Genomic DNA, 23,902 nt, shown 5'->3' on the forward strand with positions numbered 1-23,902 from the left:
TAAAATATAGTTTTCAAACATCAATATGCTAGGCAAGAGTAAACCATCTTAAAAATAAAATGAGCCAATTATTAAACAGTTTAAGAACTTTAGAAACCTTTCAAGTTCATAGGAAAAATTAAAGACATTCTCAAAGGAAATTATTAGAACAACTGGGAATCGAATCGATTAAGTCAACTTCAAGTTTAGTTCCGTTTTCATTAGAATACTTCAAAGTAGATATACAAATTTTCATCAGGAATGAAAACTAAGCGGAAGCGCATTTCATTATTTTGATTCTCAACGAGATCAGCATTAACATTATGTACTTGCAAAGTCATCATTATCATCAACAATAAGCCGAGGGACAAACGGACTGACTGGCTGGCTGGTTGTCTGGAGGAGCAGAAGCAGCAGCCGTTAACACCCATTTTTTGTTGTCGAGAGCAACAGCAACAACAACAACAACAACAAAACAATGCACACACCAGAGGAAGAAGGAGAAGGAAGAAGGAAGTAAATCCCAACCCTATAACTAGTCTAGAGAGTGGCATAAAAAACCGCTGCAGTTGCGCTGTCAGATGAGAATGACGATAATGATGATGCCCATGATGATGATGAGGATGATGATGATGCAGACTGAACTAAGCTGAGCGCGCGTTTTGCCTCATTGTTCGGCAGCGCGACGACGACGATTTTGGGCAAGGATAACGAACTCAGGACCTTTGCCATTGCGCCATCCATCCATCCCATCCCATCCCATCCCATCACATCCCATCCATTCATGCAATCAGTCGAGGTCTCTTCTCGCTCAGTCTACCCTTTTCACGGCATTGAATTTCCCCCTTTTTTTTTTATATTTCTCTTTGTTTTCGAGATTCCCATTTTTTGCAGCGGGATGCATTTTCTGTATGTATAGCGTTTTTTCCTATTTTTTTTGCGCAGCTGCCAGAGGTTTTACGGTTGAAACTGATTTCGTTGTGTTTTGTAAATTGATCGCCCACTTGATGGGATTCTCAAAGACTTTTTGGCGTAGGTGTTTGATTAGTTTTTGCTTTTGCTCTTGCTCTCTGCGGGCCAAGTCAAGTTTTTTAGAGACTTTGCTGACAGAATTGCCTATCTAGAGTTTCAGGGAGGCAGCCAACTTGGTTGAGATCCTTTCTCGAAAAGGGGTGTCCCTCCCCTTTTACTTTTTTTAACCATCCATCCACAATTTTTGCGCCCTGTGTTTGTTAGGGAAGTGCTCACAAAACCGTAAGTAATTGCTGGGATATGCGTGCAAATATTTTCTATTTTTGCCCAAAAAAAGAAGGAAGAAAACAAAAAAAAACCCTATAAAAAATAAACTATAAACTAACCCTCCCTCTTCACCCCCCTCACTAACTCTCTCTCTCTCTCTCGCTCACTCTGTCTTGTTTTGCAATTAAAAATCCTAAATTTTTGGGTTCAATGTGCAGAAATTAAAGGCTAGATGAGGAGCGTGATAGACTTTTTTTTTTTGCTGTTGTTTTTTATAGATTGATTGAGTGAAGAAATGAACCGAAATGAACTATACCTATATTGGGCATACATATATAGAATCTTCTAGGATCTATTGCTAAGGGTTGCTTCTACCTCCCTTTTGTATTACCCTCCCCGTTCATTTATTCTCATGTCTTAAATTAGTTGCGCCTTTTTCAATCTTCTTCTTGTCTTTTTGGTTGACAAAGGACACAACAAACAGCAACAAGAAGAACAACAACAACGAAGAAAAAAGTAGAAAATCTTGCTATTCAGTCTTCGTTTTTTACCTGGGCCCCTAAATGTCTCTGGTGGCTGCATTTCCCATCTTTCTTATAGTTCATTCACCTCATCTGATGATGATCACCTTTTCGTTCGTAATAGGGATCAAAGTTGCAGCCTCACCGAGAACATTGCAAAATTAGATAATACAAAAAAATCTTCTTTATTTTCTTCAAAAATCTTCAATAGACCCTCAATGGGCTTATCCCATATATGGACATCGTCTTTAACTATGGATTTTGAAACTTAAAAAACCAAAAACTAGATTACAAAAATGATTCTAAAAAACTAAAATCCAGTAAATAAATAGTTTTTTTTTTTAAAGCCTGACAATCTGATAAATCTTAAGATTTAAGATTTTATCTTAATTTTCCTTTCAAACAAATCTACTAAACACATTTCAATATCATTAAAAAACTAATATACTTATCAGCTAAGTAACACTGACTAGTTTTGCAAATCCAACAAAACTGACTTAAACTAAAGCTCAACAAAGTCAAGATTGTTGATCCTCTCTTTTCCTTTAAAAAATCAATCTGCTTTCATTGAAATTCTTTCAAAATTGTTGTTTAGAAAAAGGATATATTCAAAAGGCTTAAACATTTGCTAAAAGGCTTTATATATATATATGACTTTCGTTTCTATTGTAAGACACGGTCAAAATTGGTAGTTAAATACATAAATCGACAGTGATAGACAGATTTGGCTTTATTTTGTGATTATCGAATTGATCTATAAAATAAAATTTATTGAATAGAAAAACTTTTCTATAAGAATGAATCAGATAAGTTCTATGTGAAAAGTTAAGGTTAACTGTTCGATCACATTATATATCAAAGAATTCCATTTTGCAATTTATAATAAACGTTTCCCAAAAACACCAAAAAAAAAAGCAATATTCACTGATCGTTTTCAAATAGCTTGCAAAAGGACCAAACAAAAATGTCTTGTCAAAAAAAATGAGGAAAAAACCGGAAAGCAAATGCCAAAAGCGCGCCAAACAAAGATTTCAGAGGATAAAAAAAGCAGCAGGCCAACAAAGGATGTGTCTTTCTCTTTCTCTGTCTCTCTCTCTCTCTCTTTCTATCTCTTGAATTCTCTGTCTCGCTTATTGTTTTTTGTTTGTTTGTCGAGTTCAACTGAAATGTAGAATATAGACTGAGCAAAGTACAAATCATTTCTATACCCTATGAATGATGGGTATATTAAAGTAACTGAAATTATTCGAAAAACTTTTAAGAAGGACCTATGTCCTATAACTTTCTATAATTTTCTTTTTAAATAAGAAAATATAAGAAAATCTGGACCTTTAAAAAGTTTAACCTAGTCCTTCTTGTAACTTGTTTTAAGAGCTTTAGAAACTTTGACATAGTTTTTTTGTAATTTGATTTAAAGTCTTTGGTGATCTTCTCTGTAACTACTTGTCCTTAGAGGCAATAACAAATAGCTTCTAATTAAAGCAGGACAATAGAAAAACATGGAAGGTAATCTTGAAGAAAGAGAAAGAAAGTATTATATATCATAATATTCGAAATTTCGAGTACAAAAAAAGGGGGTAAAAAGTCAACAATGGTGTTTAAAAGTCTGTAGAAAGGCATCTCTCTCTGTAGTTAGAGTATATAAAAATCGGTGATATGGTTTTAAATGTACAGAGTTTTTGATTTTAATGCCTTGAATAAATGGTGTGCGACAGAAATTCATCTAAGGACAACATGATGATGACGTAACCAAAGATCATGACGATCAGGATCAGGACGTTGAGGATGATGATGATGATGATGATGAGATTTGCCGGCACACACACACACACACACACACACACACATACAGAGAACGCACAATAGGGAGAAGAGAGAAAACCCTAAAAAACGGGTTGCCTACTCAAACTAAAAGGGGGATGATATTTTGCCTGCCCTTTTTCCGTTTATTTTATTTCAATTTTTTTTTGCCGCGCAAAACAAATTACGTTTCACCCCTTTGCAGGATGAACAACACACAACACAACAAAAAAACTAAGAAGTAAAAAAAAAAAGAGGCAAGAGCGATCGGTATAAAATTTTTGTGTTTGATTTCGCAGCAGCCGCTGTCAGTTTTTTAAAATGTGAATTTAGTTGTGAAAAGTGCGTGGCAGGGCAAGCAACACGGTCCGATAAAAAGCGAACCAAAAGAACTTTTAAAATTTATTTTTATTTTTTTTTTCCAAGTTTTTTTCCAAATGGACAAAATGTTAGTTAAATGTCTGGTAAAGTTGTTATTTTTTTTAATATTTTTTTTGAAAAGTGCGCGGTAAATATTTAAACAAAAAGCCATTTCAATGATGAATTCAAAAAGTCAGAAGGCTGCACGTGGTTTTTTAGAGCTGCCCTCACACTTTTTGGTTGGATTTTGCGCAATTGAAACTTTAAAATGTAAACTGGCCTTAAAAAAGAGCAAAGAGAGAGAAGCGAGAGACCGAGAAACTAGCCCAGAGAGAGCCAAGCCACAAAAAAGTGAAAAATACAAAAAAATTACAAAAAAACAACACAACGCCGACAAAACATTATAACAAAAAGCCAAAAAAGACCTACACGAGATAAAACAGTTATTCAAAAGCTAAAATTTGCATTTTTTTTCATATAAATTTTTGTCAAAAACTAAAAATTTCGATTGGAAAATATTAAAAAAAAAAAGTTGACCAAAAATGAAGAAAAAAAAAGCACAAACAAAACAACGAGAAAAAAAAGACAAAAAACCCAAACACACACACACACATACACACACACTTGAAATTCTCTTTTCATTTCGACAATTGGCGGACAGTTTTTGTTGTTGTTTTGGTAAGCTTTTGAGCCTTTTTTTGGCCTAAATTGTTATAAACAAAAGATTGGAAAAATTTATCAAGTGAAATTGGCAATGTTGTTGCTTCTTTGCTCTTTGTATCTGTGTGTGTGTGTCTGTGCGTGTATGTGTGTGTGTGTGCGCCCATGCGAGTCTCTCCTGTATGTGTGTGTATGTGTGTTTTTTCAAAGATGGCCGCTGTGTGCGAGTTTGCTTAGAGTTTAGCATACATTTAGGCGTAGGGCATGGCCAATTTTTTTTAACCAAAATGTAGTCTATTCCTTTTATTATAAACAACAAATAATAATTGTTTATAAATTTAAAGGAAATTGCTCAATTTGTTGATAAGCATAAATCATAAAAATTGCAAATTCTAAGCAAAATATTTGTTTAAAAACAAACAAAGAAAAAAAAGAAAAAATTTCATTGAATTAGTTGCTTGTTTTTGCGTTAGCTTAAGCAATATTTTATTTATCAACAGGCAAGGATGTGTTTGTATGGCCTTATGTACCATGTGTACGATTTATCGATAAGAATTTTCATTGCATACCCTTCCATAAGGGTTAGAAAATCTTTATGTGCATTATATATGTACATAGGTACATACTCTTTGAATATATTCTTAAGCATATGAATAAAGAAATGTATATGTTCTTAACTTCTTAAGAAAGTGTGTGCCTAAGAGTTCATCAAATATTTAGTATATATATTCTTGATCGTAATAATATTGACTTGTTTAAATTCTATATGTGTGGATATACAGTAGAATCCGGTTATAACGACTCCGTTCGATGTTCGATGAATGATTGGTTGGTCCCAATACAAATTTATATGAAAGGGCCTCCGGTTAGTATGTCTTCGGATTATACTGTATCTAACTTTGTCTATCGGAAAGTACAATATAAATGAAGATTTAGATTTAGTTGCAAAAAAACATAAAAATCTCCCATAAGCCATTTTAGGCTTATAGTGCCGTCTTTCAAAACTGAAACTAGTTACGAATTACAAACAAATGAATTTATTTAGAACATTTTGCAACTTTTATGCTTGATTTTGTCCTTTTATCGATATAAAATTCATACTTAATCCCAAGGGCGTAGCCAGAATTCATGTGGGAAGAGGGCATGGCCAATGTTGTCTATTCCTTTTAGCATTCATCTCTTAACTTTTCTAAATACATTTTCTTTTGAATTCCAAAATAAAAAAGTGAAACAGAACTTTAGCTTCAAATGAATTGAACTAAATGAATTGTTTAAAACAAAAATTTAATGGAATTTCTTGCAGCTAACATCCCCTGCCCGTACCGCGGCTACGCCCTTATTCAATCCAATTAAATATATATACATATTTATATATTTTAGCTCCTAAGGAGCACAAGCTTTTTAAGAGAAAATAAGAAATAACTATCATTTTTTGAGTAAAGGATTTTTAGAGGGGAAAGGTCTTATCCTTCTATATTTAATATGATTTCAAGTTTAATATAAAAAAACTTTACACTAAATATGGCAATATTTTATATAATATCTAAAATGGAATATACAATCCTAAACAATAATCCTTGTTTTTTTTCCAATAATTTGTTTTTTAATTATGATAAACCAAACCCGACCTCACATATTTTTCAACGCTTTAGAAACTCTTGAATCATCTTTTAACAATTTATAATTAGGAATTTCTGGTTGACTAAAAAATTACTACAAACATTTAATGAATACATACATATATACTCAATATCTGTATATAATTCTTTAGATTCTTTATGGTATGATTAGTCAAAATTGGCTTAATATGTTTAGGCTTTACGAACGCCATTTTTAGATGGACTAGCAAATGCCTAAACAACCCCTCGCAAAGGGCAAGTCGATCGCAGAGTCAGCCAGAGAGGCTAACATGCTGACTTGACCAACATCATCATCATCATCATCATCGTCATCGTCGTCGTCATTATCATTATCATCATGTAGCAACCCCTAACTAACACCACCATGACCACCACCATTGGCAACAACATCGCCAGTAGCAGCACCACCAACACCACCAACACCACCACCACCACACACACAAATGTCGAATATTCATCGTATGGAATGGTCAAGCGAAATGAGTTTTATGAAAATAACAATAACAAGTTTTTCCAGAGGGTAGTGTCGAGTTGGTGTGTGTGTGTGTGTGTGTGTGTGTGTGTGACATGCCTTGTGCTGGTCAGTAAAGTGACCAATGACCGCCGCTTAATATGCGGGGTAAAGGGCAAAAGAAAAGGAGAGAGAGGGAGAGCGATAGAGAGAGAGAGAGATAAATGCAAAATGGCAAAGTTAAGCAATGGACTCACAAAATATATATTTCTATCTCTAAGTGCAAAATAATGCTAGCTAGCATTCAAAACTATAAATGGAAATCAATTAAAAACACAAAAAAAACTATGTAAAACTTATGCCAACCAATACTTCCATAAAATGGCCTTTGACAAGTTGACTTTGCATTTAGTAGCCATTATTAACTCTTTGTCCCCCTCGCTCTATCTCTCATGGGAATAAGTCCTTTTCGCAAATTTATTTTTAACCTTTCATTTGCACAAAAAGTACAGAACAAACTAAATATTTGAAGCAAAAAATATATAGATAATCCTTTCTTGTTTATACTTTTCATATGGGCTTTAGTCCTTCTTTTTTATATTAATATATATCTCTTGATGATCCGATTCTAAACATCAGCTTTGAGGGGTATAATTAGGAGATATTGTTTAAGCCTTGTCAATTAATCTGAGCATTTTCTTCCTACGCTGTGATAAATCACTTCTTTAGATCTATTTCTATTGGTTTTAACTATAATCTTTATATTATCTGCTTAGATGACGACCTATTTGAAATTTAAATCAAACCTTGCAATTTGGCCGGCTCGAGGTCAATAATCTTTATGTGGAAATTAATATTTAACTTAATTTAATAGTATTCTAGCAGACTTCTGTTAAAATATTTTCCTTACTTACTTTGCTTCTATTTGTGGTGAATTACCTTTTGGGTTCTTGGATTTACATATATTTCAACACTTATTCTATAACTTTTCTATTCAACATACTTTCAGCTGATATATCTAACTAAAATTTCGTAACAAAGACCTTGTACTGAAGAACTCAAACTCTTTTGTTTAGGCCTAAATAGATTTGCCTATCTCTGGTTATTCACTTTGGTTTATCTATCTTTACTACGTGGACATTCAAGATTTCCCCTTAACCCAGAGATATCTTATTCTTTAAAGTTGAAACCCTATTCTTTTCCATTTAACTCATAGGTTTTTGAGGTTCAAGACTCTAGATTTGAAAATCTGTTTTATATATATGTTTGGTTAAAATTATTCCTGATGAATTCGACTTAAGGACTCAGTTTGAGCTTTGTGTTGGTGTCGTATGATAATTTGAATGTACTAAGCCTATTGCTAAGAATGTCTTCTAGGATCTTACGTATGGGTTTACATATTTATCCATTTTGGATATAAAAGTACTGGAAATCTTTGTGGAATTTTACTTTAGATGTCCATTAATGCTTAAAAAATTATACCCACTACAAATACATCTTAATTTAAGTTTAATAATTCCAGCTTGAGTTATTTGTAGTTTTTCTCGATTTCACAAAAGTTATGTTTGTAGAGATATGAGATTTTCTTCTCAGCTAGAAGAAAAGTTACCGAAGAAGACGCGAGATAAAGCGAATATACTCTTTATGAGGTAATAATTGATGATTTAATCTTTTAAGAACCTTTTTCTTGTAGTCGAACTGATCCCACATCACTTGCAGACAGAGTGAGTTAAATGATGTAGTACCTGCTGCTGCTGCTGCTGCTGCTGCTTTCAATCTCATTATATTAATGAATTATCAATATTCCATATAAATTTTACCACCATTTGGAAAAGGCATAAACTGGGCATAAGGGCAACGGTGAGCCACTTTCCAATGCCTGCCTGCTTCCTCCAGCCTTCAGGTTAATGGACACAAATGGAAATTCTATTAAGTCAATTCCTTGACTTCTTTCCACCACAATGGTTGACACATTCGTAGAAAGCACTCGTCAATTAAACAGCAAACAGAAAACAAGAAGCAGCAAAAATATCCATCCAAAAAATTTTTGTTTTTTTTTTGGGTAAAATGCCTACAGATACAGATACACTTGCCTCTTGTCAGTGACTTTCAACCTTTTTCGATAAAGGTTGCAGGGATGTGTAGAGTGTGTGTTGGTGTGTGTGTGTGTGTGTGGCAAATCAGGTGTCATTTTGCGAGAAGGTTGGCTTAAATGGCGGTAGGCGGGGCATTTATTTGGTTGGTTTTTTGGAGAGAACTGCCAGTAAAAACTGTCAAGCGATATAATGTCTCTGTTGATATATGTATACACACATACATACATATACATATCAACATATACTGGATATTCACACTTGCCACAGCAATTTGGTCAACGTTTTATGCTTTATACCTGGCCTAGGCCATGTTGTGGGGATATTTTTGCGTTCTTTTTGCCTACTTTTCTGCATATTTAATACGCAATTAAGCAATTTGAATAGCAGCTAACATGGAAAATGCATTTTCATGACTTTTCCACCCCTCTCTCTCTCTCTATCCCTCTCTCTCTCTCTCTTCAAGGGGAGAGTAAGGACAGAGAGAGGGGTGTGGGTTAATTCACTTCATCAACCCGAAAATAAGAATCTCAAGCATATGCTATCAAGTTGGAGAATTGTTTAATAAGTTGATTAACAAAACTTTGTTTTGACTTTAAAAGAAAGTTTTGACAACCCCTTGAAATGAACAATATAATACTAGAATATATCCGTATAAAAAATAATCAATAATTGAAAGGGAATTTAGGCTACAAAACGTGAGTAAGTCAGTGATTTTAGATTGGTACACTTTTTTTTTGTGAAATTAATTTAACATTTAAGTCTTAGAAATATAATAAAATAAACACAATTTAAAGCAAGATCGAAACTTACAAAAGTACTAATCAAAAATATTCAGATCAGAAGCTTAAAATAATATGCAACATTTCTAAGGATATCGAAATTTTGAAATTGAAACAAAAAACCTTTTAAAACTAACGCGAAGTTGCTTCAGAATTATTTAATTTTGAGCATTTGTTACAGATTTCAAAGTTCTACCACAGGTTGAGTCATAAATTCTATAATTAGATATTTTAAGTTAATCTTTCTATACTTTTGCATTCAATTTCTTTTTTATACCTTCATGAATCGTTTATTATTTACTATTAAATCACTTTATGGCCCATTTATACCTACCTTAAGTGATATATAGCTTATTTAGATAATGTTTTGAGTATTGAGTAGAAGTCAATATAAAATCACAATTTATCAGTTTAAGGGCCAAATCCAAGGAAAGGCAAGTGAGAGGGGTTCAAACCAAGTATTCAGAATGGAAAATGCTTCTAAACGTATTTAAAAAACGGGTTGGAATATTTTCGTAAGGTTTTTTGCACTCTGGCCTTTTATTCTTCTAATCAGATCTGCCTTTATTTTTGATATATTAGAATCAAAATGAATACCTGATCTCTGCAATTTCCACTTGATTTACTTTAAAGATCATCAACTTGAGAATACTTCACTTGTTAGTTTTAAAACAGTTTGAAAATAAAAATATTTATAGACTTCTTTATATTCTTCTTTATACCAACTTGACTCTCTCTATCTCCTGCTATTGGAGGTTATTTTTATATGATTTTTACATACTTGAAATGTCTTCTAATTGGTACATTTCTAAAACTACTTTTTAAGAAAAACTTTAAAGACACAAACTTAACTAAATCCTTAATACTCGATTAATTATTTATTATGTTCCAAAACAAACTCAGGTAAGCTTCCATCTAGGTCCATGACTCCGAATTTCGTTACTCATTTGATGTTCCTTTTGGTCACCTGTCCAACTATCGATACTCTACTCGCACTTAGTCCGTTGAGTTGAACTAACTTAAATCTTACTGACACAACCTAATTAACGTATACCATTCGCGGCAAGTCTACAAAAGTTTCAAGTCCAAAACAACAAACAAATAGAAAGGAAAATAAAAAAAAGTTTTATTTGTGTATTTTTGTTGGTTTTGTTTTGCTTCTTCCTAGTAGCAAATCAATTAGAAAATTTTATAGCAAAAAAAAAACAACGTTATTCAGCCATTAAATGTTGAAATCCAAAACATTGGCAACATCGTCCTTTACCTTTGCCTTTCCCTTGGTCTCTGCCCTTTCGTCGTCGTCGTCGTCGTCCGTTTGAAGTGCCTGCATTTCCTTCTGCACTGGCATTACTAATGGTTGAGTCTTGGCTGGCTGTCAGTTGTGTGATTCTGTTGCCTGCTTTGCTATTTCCTATTGCCATATTGCTCTGACTTTTTAACCTAATGAATAATAAATTGGGCCAATTGTCACGCAGAAAACAATGCCGCGAATCGAGATGGATAAGGGTTTTCCTCATTCTAGCTTCTCTTTTGGCCTACCCAGAGACGATGTCAGGGCACAAAACATTTCCAAATTGTAGACACATTTTAGGTAAGAAACTTTCTATTTTGTTTATACTGAGGGATAGGGATACAAAATGTATATACATATGTACATATGTATGTATGTTTCTTGATTTCTTTACTTCTTCTTCTTCTGCTTCCTCCTGTTATTTCTGGCAAAATGTCCTTTTCAATAGATTTTGGCATTTGTTAAACCGTGAGCCCAGAGAGTCAGAGAGTTGAGAGCGTATTATAATCACTAGGGAAATTGCAACGATGCTTAAAATACTTTACATCAAGGCTCAACTCAAGGTGGTAGGTAGATAGAAGCGGTAGGGTGCATATCCAAAAGTCAAAAAGTAATTAACATATTGAAATGTAGCGGATTCGCAACATGCACAAACATATCTCAACTATATTACCTGTTTTCTTGTTTTTCAATCTTATCAATAATTCACCAGGACAATGATGATGACGCTGATGTTGATGATGATGATGATGGTGATGATGATAATGATGATTAGCATTGTGGATGCACTTCTTTACAAATACAATGTACAATTGCATATTTAATTGAACTAAACTAAGCGTAAAAGTTTCTTTAAGCCGCGATGGGGTTAAACATGGTCGAACTTAAAAGCGTGTCAACATCTTGTCAATCACAATTTACCAAATAAAATGTAAATGTCATTCAAGTGAGATTGCCTTAGAGATTTAGTTTCCATACCAAACGAACATAGTATAAGTGTTTTTGTGGTTCACCATTCCAAAAATGTAAATAGGTAGAAGTTGTTGCTTATTTAAAATTCCAATAATTTCAATAGCTATTTTCAGATCATCCTTGTTGAGGTTAAAGACAGCAATCGGAATAAGATTTTGGATAGATCCTAGAGCAACAAACCTCTTTTGAAATACCAATATTTAGGCCCAAAATTAAAAGAGATAGAATTAAAAACATCTGTGAGTCTAATTTAAAGAGCAAATAACTGTTGAAATCGTTGGAATAACATTTCGGATAGCATTTCAGAGCAGAATTTGAAAGATAGTTTTATCGAAAATCATCTTCATGAGTCTTTATGTTGAAAAAAAGGACACGAAAATGCTTAAAATCTGATTTATGTAAAGTACCATAACAAAAAGTAAGACTATCGCCATGTGTGATTGAAAAAATGACTCTAAAACAAGTTAAAACTAAAGAGAAACCAACTCATCAAGGGGATTTGTGCTTAGAAGCCATTTTCTCCATCCAAAAAAGTTATTTTTGATCAGAAAATGAGCTCATTTATCACTGATTTAATTAAAAAGACATTTAAAAATGATTTGTAAATGATTGGAAATATTATGAAATTGGGGTGGTTATAGAAAAACGATTGTCAGGACCTTTTGAAGAGTTTTTAAAAACCAAACCATATTTTTAGTTCATATTTGAAGGCTATGAAAAATTATTTGTAGAAATTGTTGAAATAAGATTTCTGTTGACCATCAGAGCAATCAGAGCGATTTTTAGGGCACATTTTTTAAGCTGTTTAATGTCGTAAAAACTATACAAAATGTTTTATTTAATTGTGGCAACCGCAATATTTAAAACAGAGTTGTAAAAGAGCTGACTTATGCTGTTTTATTGACCATTTATGTATTCAAAATGCTATAAAGAAACAATTGATGATTCTGAGCATTACTTTTAATACTTTTTGAAATAAAGAGAAACTTATCTCATCCTTTTATAAAATTTTCTAAGAATGACCTCAAGCCAAGAATTCATAATACTCAAAAAATTTGAAATCTAAACAAAAGCAATAATTAACAAAAGTTTTTTCCTGAAGAAAATGTGCTCTAAGTTATAATCCTTTAATTTCACCAAGTAAACCTTGATAAAGAATAATTATTTCTTGTAAATTCTTATAAATTTCGTTATAAAATATATTATGAATATATATTTTGCACAATTATTGTGATATTTAACATTTTATTGGCTAATACTTACATACGAAATTTCCGGAAATAATTTCACAATCAGAAAACAACTTTATTCTTTAGAAATTCGAATGAAACATTCATGGAAGATTCGGTAAGGTTCATTATAAATCAGTTCATTCTAGGGAAGTTTGACTGTTCAAACTATATTTGCTATTGTTGAGCAAATATCATTGCTTCAGTCACAATCCTTTTTATTATCTCCGATGGACGCACCTCTCAGCATTGCTTCATTGGGGGGAAAATGTCACCTAAATCTAAAGGGGTTAATTTGTCACTTATGAAAAACTAAAAGTTCCATTTATACATATATCCCATATTCTGTTTCTGATCAGCCAATATCTTTTCAAGCATCTCACAAATACATCTTAGGACCTAATTATAAGGGGGTCTAAGAATTATCTCGGCAAAAAACTAGTCAGATTATTTGAATTGCTCGAAGACAAAGTGAAAAGCTTTTAAACATCCAGCTAGCAGCTGTATATTATTCAGTTTAGTATATACAAAACCTTCCAGATAGATAGATCGAGTATTATAAAACTATAATTAAAGGTCTTTAGTTAGGCTAATTCCACCCTCATTTTTGATGTGCACAGTGTATGAATAGTGTATTTAAAAATTGAAATATATCAACTATATCTCACTTTTAGGGGCGTTAACAGTTTGACTCTGCAATAAAAAAAACACAAAAACAAAAATATGAAAATAATTGTTAACAAATTTTACATAATTTACGCCTGCGCAATTGTTAAAACTATTAAGTGGCGGCAACAAATAAGCTGAACTTTCATCTGATTGGCTAACTGAAGTCGTGAGCCGGGCCAAAAACTCCACCGACACCACCGATGTCCTTTTGATGTCGTTTTTGCATAACAAGCATTCGCCGTGTAGGCCGAAGGACAGCAACCCTCCTCCTTACATGCGACTGAAAGCGGCCACGACTAAACGACACGAAACGAAACGTGAACTTCGTGTTACACAAGCCACTTGAATCGTTGGAAAAAGGATCACAAAAAGGATACATCGTCACAGGATTTACAACAGAAGTGCAGTTCCTGTCCGGCTCTCATACCGTTCAGACATGGCTATCTGAGCCAAATTAATAACCCAACAATCTAACAATTGTTTGGGTCTTTTGTTTGCTTATTTTTTTTATTTTTTTGGCAAGTGAAACTAAATGTTAAGTGTAAAGTGTTAATGGTCCTTTAGCATCATCATTTGGTAAACTGAATGTTTGTGAATTGGTTTGCTTATTTGCCCATCTGGACACTTATATAATTTTGATTGTTGCTCAGAAAGCCCTCATTACTTTATCAGTTGGCTTTCGAGCAATAATTGAAACCAAATAAGTGAGCCTGTCAACAGTTTTCAACCATAGAAATCCAACTATTTTGAAACGAAACTTAGATGCCAAAAAGTTCAAGTAAGTAATATTTACCTACATATAAATATATTTCTTAGAATATTGTACTAAACTTTTGAATATATTCATTTATAGATCTATTTATGAATTTAACTAATCATTACTAATTTATTTTTTATATTCCTAACATAACGATTCGATCCATTTAACAATCAACTCATGTGTTTTGTATCATTAAGTAAGAATATCAGTTATAATGATACGATAGAATGCTGGCCCCATAAGTATCATTATAATTGACATTAACTTTAGATCCTTTTTCTCATTTATAAGAAATCCAACATTTTTTATTTCTGTCATCTTTTATTTTGTAGTTCGTTCTATTTTCTCCTCTTTCGTAGGCTTAATTAAGCTTAATTTTTAATAATTACGTATATGATCGATCTAATTTTAGTTGTAATGTATATGATTAACAAGTTGTCTATTATTACCAATTAATTTTCTATTCACCCACAAAGAATTTAATTGAATTCCGCCAAATTTGTTTAAACAAAAAAATATAATATAACGTTGAGTTCTTTGGGAGAACATTATAACCTGTAAATATTTAGCAAAAATTTGTACAAAAACTAAACTTATGAACCTATATTCAAAAAGAAGTCAGTTTTCTTTCAATACTGTAGTCTTAGATTGAGTCGTTAAAGATATTAGAAACAAGTAAAAGTTCTGAAACTACAGATGAAAATTATTAAGGGCTTTGGCTAGTAGACTATTTAGATAGTTAGGAGAAAAGCCCCAAGAAAACTCAAGCAACTATAGAGGTTTAGATTTTGGCGAATCAGAAAGTAAGAGAGATTCGTAAGTGTTCTCCAACAGTAGTAGATACCTCCTATAACTTTAAGATATCCTCTAAAATTGGAGAATTTTCAAGAGACACTCAATTTCTACCTATTGATAGGATTTTTTTACTGTCTACTGTTTTCAAACGATAAAGTTATCTATTTTCCATTTTCTCGTCTTGAGAGTAGAAAATTTATTTTTGAGAATAGAAAAACACACCAGACCAGATATTTTGAATACTATCATGTTGAGATAGTACAAGTTTTTTAACCAAAAATAGACTACCAACATAAATGCTATATCAGGCCATAATTTGCTTTTTGAATTGAGATGCTATATCTCATGGCAACGCGACTGGTCATTTAGCCTCAATCTACCCTTTCGAACATAAAGGATTTTAGAGGAAAACTAATAGAGGTCATGCCCTTCTAGTATAAGCCATTTAAAAACCGTTAACTGCTTCAGCATATATATTTGGACTCGACTTCTCATGCTAGTCAGAAATATACATATATACTTTATGGGATTAGAATCGTCTGCTTCTCATAACGCTGACTAGTTTCAAAATATCCTCTTCAAGGATGTAAAAAATAAGGGAAGTCATATTCTAAGCCATGTTTTATAATAAATATTTTTACTTTACCACTAAACGAAAACTTTTTTAAAACAGTCACTAATAATATTTTTAAGCTTTTTGTCCAAAAGAATATTCATAGCTAAATATCAAATCATTTGACAGATTAGAACTTGAGCTTGACCAAAACTCTCGAGATTGTTTTCCAAGATTTCTACAATTGACTTGAAGTATTTTTCGCTTTGCTTGCAATGGGTTCAATCACTTTTAGCCAACTTAATAACGTACATGGTAGGTGTTCACCCGCATAACCAAAATTCAACGACTTCCCTCTTAACTGTAATTAGTCACCAACAAAATTTATAAACAAATACGTTGACAAACAAAACAAAACAAAAAAAAGTGAAAAATAGAACGTCGTTGAACTCAGGAAAGAAAAAAAATTGAAAAGGAAAAGCAAATATACCCCAAACTGTCCGACCTTCACATTGAATGCGTCTAAAGTTGTCTAAATCTAGTGTCAATGCACACTTGAAACTCGTTTTGTTTTTTGGCGTTGACGGAGGAACTATGTTTGTTATGTTGTATGTATATCTCACTCACTACTATTATTTCCTTTTTGTTGTTATTGTTTATTATTATTTATTTATTTTGGTCTCATAGCGCCAAGTTTAATGGCCAATTTGTGGTGTCGTATTAGCATTATTTTTCGAGTGTGTGTGAACTGCCGCGATCAATGAACTTTTAGGATGCGTGTGTTTTTGTTATTATATTCAATTTCTGGTTAAAAAATATACATATAATTCTCAATTAATATTCAATAGGTTTTTATTATTTATTTTTTTTTTTGTGTTTTGTATTTTCTACTCCACTGAACTGATTTCTGTTGATTGCAATTTTCAAAATTCATATGCTAGTTCAGAATGTTAATCAGAATGCATTTCCACGTGGAAAGATTTCTGATTTAACTGCGAGCTTTTTTTTTGTTTCCACTCTCTGCCCACTTCTCCGTTTTGTTAAGGGCAATGTTAATGTCAAATTACATTGATATCAACATTGAATTTCAATTAATATTACTACTCGTTTTGTTTGGCCCATCATCATTGTTATGCATTTGCATCTGAGTAATTCAATGTGATTTGCATATTGTGTGAATGATTAATTAGATTCTTCAAGTGCAACTTCATGATGGAAATATGACATTAAAGGCTGTTTACGAATTCGAGCAGGAAAATTATGCAAAATAAGTTAGTAAAAACTGAATTCAATGCCAATGCAATGCAATGTAGGTGAAGTTCTCAAAACCAAAAACAAATTATATATAGCAGAGGGCCAAACAAACATTGGTAGAATTGTTATGTGTCCATGAATATGTCCATCATTTCCGATCTAGAGAAATTAGAGAGTTGAGAGTTTCGAGGAACATAAAGAGAATGCTTTAATTGAGATGAGAATATGTCCATCATTTCCGATCTAGAGAATTGAGAGTTTCGAGGAGGATAAAAAGAATGCTTTAGATGAGATAGGAGAATTGTAAGGACTTGTAAATAGATTAGAGAATAGAGAAATTGTTGAAATAGAGCAATAGAGAATTTATAAATAAGAATGAGTTGACTCGAAAATATTTAAGCAGACACTCTTTCTCATTGTCATTCGTTGCTCATTTAACCATCAAGCTCAATCTGCTTTTCCTGTAAAAACATTAATGAGTGATTCTAACCATTATAGAGTATAAATTCTTTGATTAAATATTGTTAAGTGAAGGATTTTATATTCATATTTACAATATTTGTGTATTTATTATACTAATTTCAGACTTAATCACATGAATACAATCTATTACCAATTTTTCTCGATATTTAATCGATTTGAAATGTGGAAATTGATTCTTTGAATGAAAAACTCTTACGGATTTTAAACTTTAGCCAAATGATTAGGGCCTAATGCGTTTTTGTAGTCTATACTTACTTTAATGATATATTAGATTGGATATAGTTTGATATAAGATCTAAAGTTTATATAATTGTGAATAAGAAAAGAACAATAATGTGAATAAGAATAAAAACAAAAACTTTAGTGTTGAAAGTTGTGTCACTCTTTGTTCGCTTTAATTTATTTATAATTCTCAACCAGTTTTTAGCTTTAAGAATTTGGTAAGGCCAAAATATAAAAGTACTGAAGGTTAATAACAGGACTTGTTAACTTGACTTTGATTGATAAAAACCTTAGCAAAGTTGAAAAATACTTAACAAGATAAAAAACGTAGAGAGTGAGATATAAATAAAATAAAGAAAACATTGACATAAATAAACTGCAGGAAATGGTTCAACAAGACTAAAAACTAAATCAACAAATAAAAGAAGCTTTGATATTTTAAGGGATTCTTGATTTTTATGAAGAATTTTTTGAGTTTTCATAAGTTAAAAGATATTCTTAACTATATAAACAAAGTATTGGTTAAAAGATTAATGCATTCCATTTAAAAATTTGTAGTTGAGAAATTTTCAAAAATTTGGTTTAAGTTCAAGGGCAAGTTGTTGTAGTGACACATAAATTAAACAGAAATTATAAAATATTTATAGATTTTACACCAAAAGTAATAAACCATTACATGAATAATATATATTTATTTTATTATTAATGATTATGTGAGACAACTTCAATAACACAATTTGTTGTGTAAATAAGTACGTGTTATAATTACAATATTTAAATGTGCGCTTAAGGATAATGAGCCAATAAACTCCAAAAATATAGAGAGATATATGTATATCGATTCCAGCATATATATTGTCACACCTAAAGTGTGTATTGTTGGGTCTACACCCACATTCAATGTCATGAACTTCATTGGGTCATAAAACGCAAAACATGTCTGCTGTGTGTGTGCGTGTGTGTGTATTTCTTTTGTGCTCCTCCATTTAAAATGCCAAAACGTGATGGGTGCTAGCCGGCTGCAATCGAGTCCCCGTAACAAAAGCTTCACCTAGAGGCAACAGGTGTCTCTGTCTCTGTCTGTGTGTGTGTGTTGACTTCCGTTCGTTATCAGAAATTGAGCTTTTTCGACTTAATCCGCATAGAACACAGTAACCAGAAATTCGAAAATAAGTCAGTGGAACATACACAACAACGAGGCTTAGACACCTCTCTCACCTATACACACACACACACGCACAGATAGACTGAGAAACATTTGGTCTACCTATATATAAATTAATTGGCACACAGAATATTTGTGACAGTTTGTTGAGAAGTTTCCGTTTCAACAGTTCGCTTTCGTTTAGAATTTTTAATTATTTAAGTAAAATGTTTAATTATTTAATATTATTTGTTTGCATAATTGTTGTTACATTTGCAAATGGCCAAATTGCTTGTAAGTGTTAATTAAGTGAATCCCCAAAATTTGAAACAAAAAAAGGAAACGAGGAAGAAGAAAAGGAAAAATAGTTCAAAAAAACTAATTTTTCATATTTTTTTTGTAAAGTGATAAAGCAGGAGAAAATTGTGCAGTAGATAAAATTATTTTTGAAAGTTAAAATAATGAAAACGATAAATAAAATACTCATGTTTCCATAAACTTTTGTTAAAAGTAAAATATTAAACGTTCTTGATGACAATTCTTGGTAAAATTTAAAACGCGAAAAAATTGTATAAAACCATTCGAAACTTCAACTTTAAAAATATACAAAATCTTTAAAAGTCTATATTGAATGTAAATAGTTTGAAATATTTATGAAAGACTTTGTGAATATAGCAATTCCTATTTTGAATTCTTGAAAATAATTATCTAGTTTATTTAAATTTTTAAAATAATTTGTTTAAATGATTGAAACGATTTAAATGATTTGTTAATTACCAATTTGCGCTTTATTGCGCTTAAAACAAAGTCTTAAAGTAAATTCTAGATATATTTAAAATTGAAACAACATTTTGGACATTAATTATGATTATTCCCATATCCGATAGTTACCAGTTTGCCGTGTACAGTTAGAAATCCAAAAATCGTTGGTGGCAGTGAAGCGGAACGGAATGAAATGCCCTTTATGGTCAGCTTAATGCGACGTGGTGGACACTTTTGTGGTGGCACAATTATACATGAACGTTGGATCCTGACGGCAGGACATTGCATTTGCAATGGCCTGCAAAAGTTTATGAAACCAGCCCAGATACAGGGTGTAGTCGGACTGCATAGTATTAGGGAGTATCTAAATGGTATAGGCAATGGACCGGATGCTTTGAGAGTGGACTTTAAGCAAATAGTGCCACATCCGCAATATGATTGTAATAGTGTTAAACATGATATAGGTATGATGAAGCCTGACATTCGAGCATTTCAATTTCTCAAATGATCAAGTTTTGGTATTTTTTTAAAGCTCTGCTGGAGTTGATTCAACCAATTAGCTTCACATCACACATTCAGCCCAGTTGTGTGAGCTCTGATAAGGGTCCACGTAGTTTGGAACAGGAATATGGCACAGTTTCCGGTTGGGGCTGGACCCATGAGAATCAAGCCGAAGGCGATCGTGCTGATGTCCTGCGCAAGGCCACTGTCAAAATATGGAATAATGAAGCTTGTGAGCAATCCTATCGTGCTTTGGGCAAAAGCAATAGCATTGGTGAGACACAATTGTGTGCCGGCTATGAGAATGGACAAATTGATTCGTGTTGGGTAAGTATAACATTTGCTGAGGGAACTAGTTATAAAACAGACAAAACACATCCACATTAAAACAGGCTGATTCCGGTGGTCCATTGATGTCCAAAGAGCACCATTTGGTGGGTGTAGTATCCACTGGAATTGGCTGTGCCCGTCCTGGCTTACCTGGCATATATACCAGGGTTAGCAAATACGTTCCTTGGCTTCAGAATGTGATTTCAGGCAGAGGCTGAAAAGTATAAACAAGATCAAATTATTGTGATTTCACTGTGATATTAATTGTATATTTAGTACATAAAGCAAATAAAATATTTTCATTTAAAATAGTTTTCTACAAAATGAAGCTGCAAATTAATTGCAATTTTTTATTTCTGAAATAGTTTGTTTGACTCTATATAGTGTTCTTAATGGAAAAACATTTTAACTCTTTGGATTAAAATTTTACCCGCCAATGCCGCTGATTAAAATTTGATATGCCAAGTGTGACCAGTTACTGTCTAAAAAACTCAAAATGAGTCTAATGCCAGCAAAATGAAGTCGCCTTTTAAAATAAAGGTGGCAACGCTGCAAACAGCTGTGAGTGATAAACAACAATGGAGGATTCTTTGACGAGGTAAAAATAACATAAATAAATAAAAAAAAAAGCAAAGAAATAACTTGAATTCTTGTCGTATTTGACAGTCAGGCCATTGCCGAGCTTATGCGCGAAATCGAAAATCAGAATAACACATCTGTCGTGCAGCAAGAGAGAAAAGTGAATCCTCTAGGCGGTAAACCAAACAAAAACTTCCTAGGACGAACCATTAATTCTGCATTAATCCATAATAGGCGCGAAACCGAAAGAACTTATGCAAATTGTCAGCAAAAGCTCCAGGAAATGGATGACAGATATGAGCGACGAAAGTACAATTCATTTTACAATAGAAGCAGAAGCAAAAGTCGCAGCAGGCGGCGAAGACAGAGCAGTAGCTTCAGCTCGGACAGAAATCGGAGTCGCAGTCGAAGTCGAAGCCGACGCAGCAAAAAGAAACATAAGAAAAAGCATACCAAAAGCAGCAAAAAACATAAGAAATCCAAGCAAAGGCGCCGGAGCACCAGCAGAAGCAGCAGCTGTAGTTTCCGTAAAGATAAAGAGAGGGATAAAACCCCGATGTCCAATGATCATGGGGCAGATCAGCCAATACCGCCATCAGAGCTATTTCTGCAGCATTCCAAGAACATGGCCTTGGCTGTGGCTATGGCTTATGGACAGAGTATGTTTGCTCAATCGTCGGAAGAATTGACAAAAGAAACCGTCCCCGCCGATTCATCAATGAGTGATATATTTAAAGAGCTAATGTCTGATGATGAAGATGATGATAAGGATAAGAACAGGGAACATATTTCAAAGCAACCACTTGAATCCCTTTCCCTTTCCTCATCAAGTGACAGTAACCACGAAGTGTTGACCATCAATGTAGACACCGATGAGGATCATGATGATGAATCCTCTAAAGGAAGCTTTCACCATAGTAAGAGCCGTTCAGGTAGCTGCATAACTCTGGAAGATAGTACAGATGTTTCTGAAGGAGAATCTCTAAAGAAGGACAATACTAGTGACCTAGAAATAATTGAACCCAAGCCGGAGCAACAGGCGACCATAACACCTGTTGTGGAGCAAAAGTCAGATTTAGAGACTGACACAGTGGATTTGACTGATGATTAGTAGAATTGAAAGTTAGCCAAAGACATCTACATCACAGAAATTGATTGATTATTGAAATTATATATATGAAATGGTTAAGTCTGTTTACTAAGAAGTTTTTACAAATAAATATGAATTCATTTTTGTAAATATGTCACTCTTAAATACTCTTTCTTGCACGCACAAATGGTTGGGAGGAGATTACATAAAAATAGAATATATTTAAATTTTAAATACAAAATTTGAAGAGTTGCCAAATAAGATTTTTTTTTTTTAACTTCATTAAGTTAAACCGAATTTTGATTAGACCCTAACAAAGAAAGAGTACTTTAGCTGGCTCTCTCTGTCCCTCTATCTCTCTATCTCTCTCTCTCTCTCTTGCTCTCTTTCCTTCTGTGTGACTTTCTCAGCTGATTTTCTATGCCAATTAATAACATTAGTTCAATTCGTTTGTTCGTTCCGAAATTTCTGTGAATAATTGTGGAATAAGTGGTTATTATCCATGCTTGCATAATGTTTGGCAATCTCAAAAAGAAACTAAGCAATGTTATCCAAGAGGGAATTGTAATATCGGAGAGTTTGCAGCAACAATATCGGCAACGTGTCAGCAGCAGTTCCGGAGCAAGTGGCGCAGGAACACCAACATCCCCAACAACACCCACCACCACACCCTTGGGCTACAATGACAGTCTATCCGCGTCCAGTCGAAGGAGTAGTTCTTTATCCCTGAGTGGGCAATTTCAATTAGCTGATGGAGTGCCCACAAACCTGAATGTGGCTGCGGGATGCAATCTTCTGGCCAAATATGAAGACGATTGGCAGCAAATACATGTGGCCAATGAGGAGAATGCTGGGCGTGCTGCTCAAGTGGCCAAACAAATATCCGCTGTTCAAGATCGTGCCAGCGGGCAGAGGAAAGTAATCAATGAACTTAACCATTGCCTATCGGGAATACCCTCGCTGATAGTCAAACTTCAGGCCAGCGCAAAGACATTAGAATCACTGGAACAAATGGGCGAACTGCTGGAATTGGAACTTGAAAAGCTGGAGGATCTCTGCGAGGAGTGTGAACTGCAGGAGCTGATGCTGGAAAAACAGTTTGAGCTCTCTCGACATAAACAAAAGAAACTCAACGAATTGGAGCAATATAGACAACAGATAGCAGCTCAACATCAGGCCAAGATTCAGGATCATGAACAAAGATTAAGGCAATTGCAGAAAGAACGACAGGCTGTCTTTGATGATGCCTTTCGTTGTGATATGGAGGAGTTCAAGCAGAAGGGACAATTGACCAGTAAATATAATAAAACAAAAAAAACCTTACGCATTGTAACCCAACATTTTCAATTTTACAGAACTTCAACCTGCGCCAAAAGACATCAATAAATTGGCTTTGGAGGAAGTGATCCTTGAGCCCAACGAAGTGGAGGCTAAGGATGCATTGGAACAGTTTCTAAATGGCTGATATTTTTTATATTTATATATTTATTCGAAATGGAACCGTTATGTGCCTTTAAGTGCAATTATGTGAACAATTTATGTATATATGTAGATAATTTGTGCATAAATGAATTTATCCTTTTGCATATCAACTTTTTGAACAATTAACGACAATAATTATAATTTTTTATTTAAACAATGGTAAATATAAATTACTAACTGATCCCCCACGACATTCCTTCTATGAAATGTAATATAAACAATGCGAGTCAATTTTTTTTTTCTTTAGTATTAAAAGCTATG

The 23,902-nt window shown here is 33.2% G+C and overlaps 3 protein-coding genes across 4 annotated transcripts; all 3 read left to right on the top strand.

The window, feature by feature from the left end:
* The first annotated feature begins 6,563 nt into the window (after positions 1–6,563).
* Positions 6,564–20,761, top strand: LOC6645737 (trypsin 3A1). Its single transcript, XM_047012353.1, has 4 exons — positions 6,564–6,729; positions 19,785–20,123; positions 20,192–20,487; positions 20,553–20,761. Exons 1-4 carry the CDS (start codon positions 6,564–6,566, stop codon positions 20,706–20,708), a joined length of 957 nt encoding a protein of 318 aa, XP_046868309.1. The 3' UTR covers positions 20,709–20,761.
* A 273-nt stretch (positions 20,762–21,034) lies between these two features.
* Positions 21,035–22,309, top strand: LOC6645738 (peptidyl-prolyl cis-trans isomerase G). Of its 2 annotated transcripts, XM_047012311.1 has the most exons (3): positions 21,035–21,088; positions 21,157–21,245; positions 21,304–22,309. In XM_047012311.1, the coding sequence occupies exon 3, from the start codon at positions 21,353–21,355 to the stop codon at positions 22,178–22,180; it is 828 nt and encodes a 275-aa protein (XP_046868267.1). In that variant the 5' UTR covers positions 21,035–21,088; positions 21,157–21,245; positions 21,304–21,352; the 3' UTR covers positions 22,181–22,309. The 2 variants fall into 2 exon arrangements, with proteins under 2 accessions (XP_046868267.1, XP_002068398.2); XM_002068362.4 differs by having other exon boundaries at positions 21,157–22,309.
* A 254-nt stretch (positions 22,310–22,563) lies between these two features.
* LOC6645887 (dysbindin protein homolog) lies at positions 22,564–23,862 on the top strand. The gene is made up of 2 exons (XM_002068363.3): positions 22,564–23,453; positions 23,515–23,862. Exons 1-2 carry the CDS (start codon positions 22,673–22,675, stop codon positions 23,622–23,624), a joined length of 891 nt encoding a protein of 296 aa, XP_002068399.1. The 5' UTR covers positions 22,564–22,672; the 3' UTR covers positions 23,625–23,862.
* The last annotated feature ends 40 nt before the right edge of the window (positions 23,863–23,902 follow it).

This window comes from Drosophila willistoni (genome assembly GCF_018902025.1).
Source record: "Drosophila willistoni isolate 14030-0811.24 chromosome XR unlocalized genomic scaffold, UCI_dwil_1.1 Seg8, whole genome shotgun sequence".
NCBI lineage: Eukaryota > Metazoa > Arthropoda > Insecta > Diptera > Drosophilidae > Drosophila > Drosophila willistoni.

Coding starts and splice junctions, on each gene's coding strand:
- LOC6645738 (XM_002068362.4), top strand. CDS start 21,069: ATGGAGGATTCTTTGACGAG. Junction 21,089..21,156: donor ATGGAGGATTCTTTGACGAG/GTAAAAATAACA, acceptor CGTATTTGACAG/TCAGGCCATTGCCGAGCTTA.
- LOC6645887 (XM_002068363.3), top strand. CDS start 22,673: ATGTTTGGCAATCTCAAAAAGAAACTAAGCAATGTTATCCAAGAGGGA. Junction 23,454..23,514: donor GCAGAAGGGACAATTGACCA/GTAAATATAATA, acceptor TCAATTTTACAG/AACTTCAACCTGCGCCAAAA.
- LOC6645737 (XM_047012353.1), top strand. CDS start 6,564: ATGACCACCACCATTGGCAACAACATCGCCAGTAGCAGCACCACCAAC. Junction 6,730..19,784: donor TTTCCAGAGGGTAGTGTCGA/GTTGGTGTGTGT, acceptor CATATCCGATAG/TTACCAGTTTGCCGTGTACA. Junction 20,124..20,191: donor TAGTGTTAAACATGATATAG/GTATGATGAAGC, acceptor ATTTTTTTAAAG/CTCTGCTGGAGTTGATTCAA.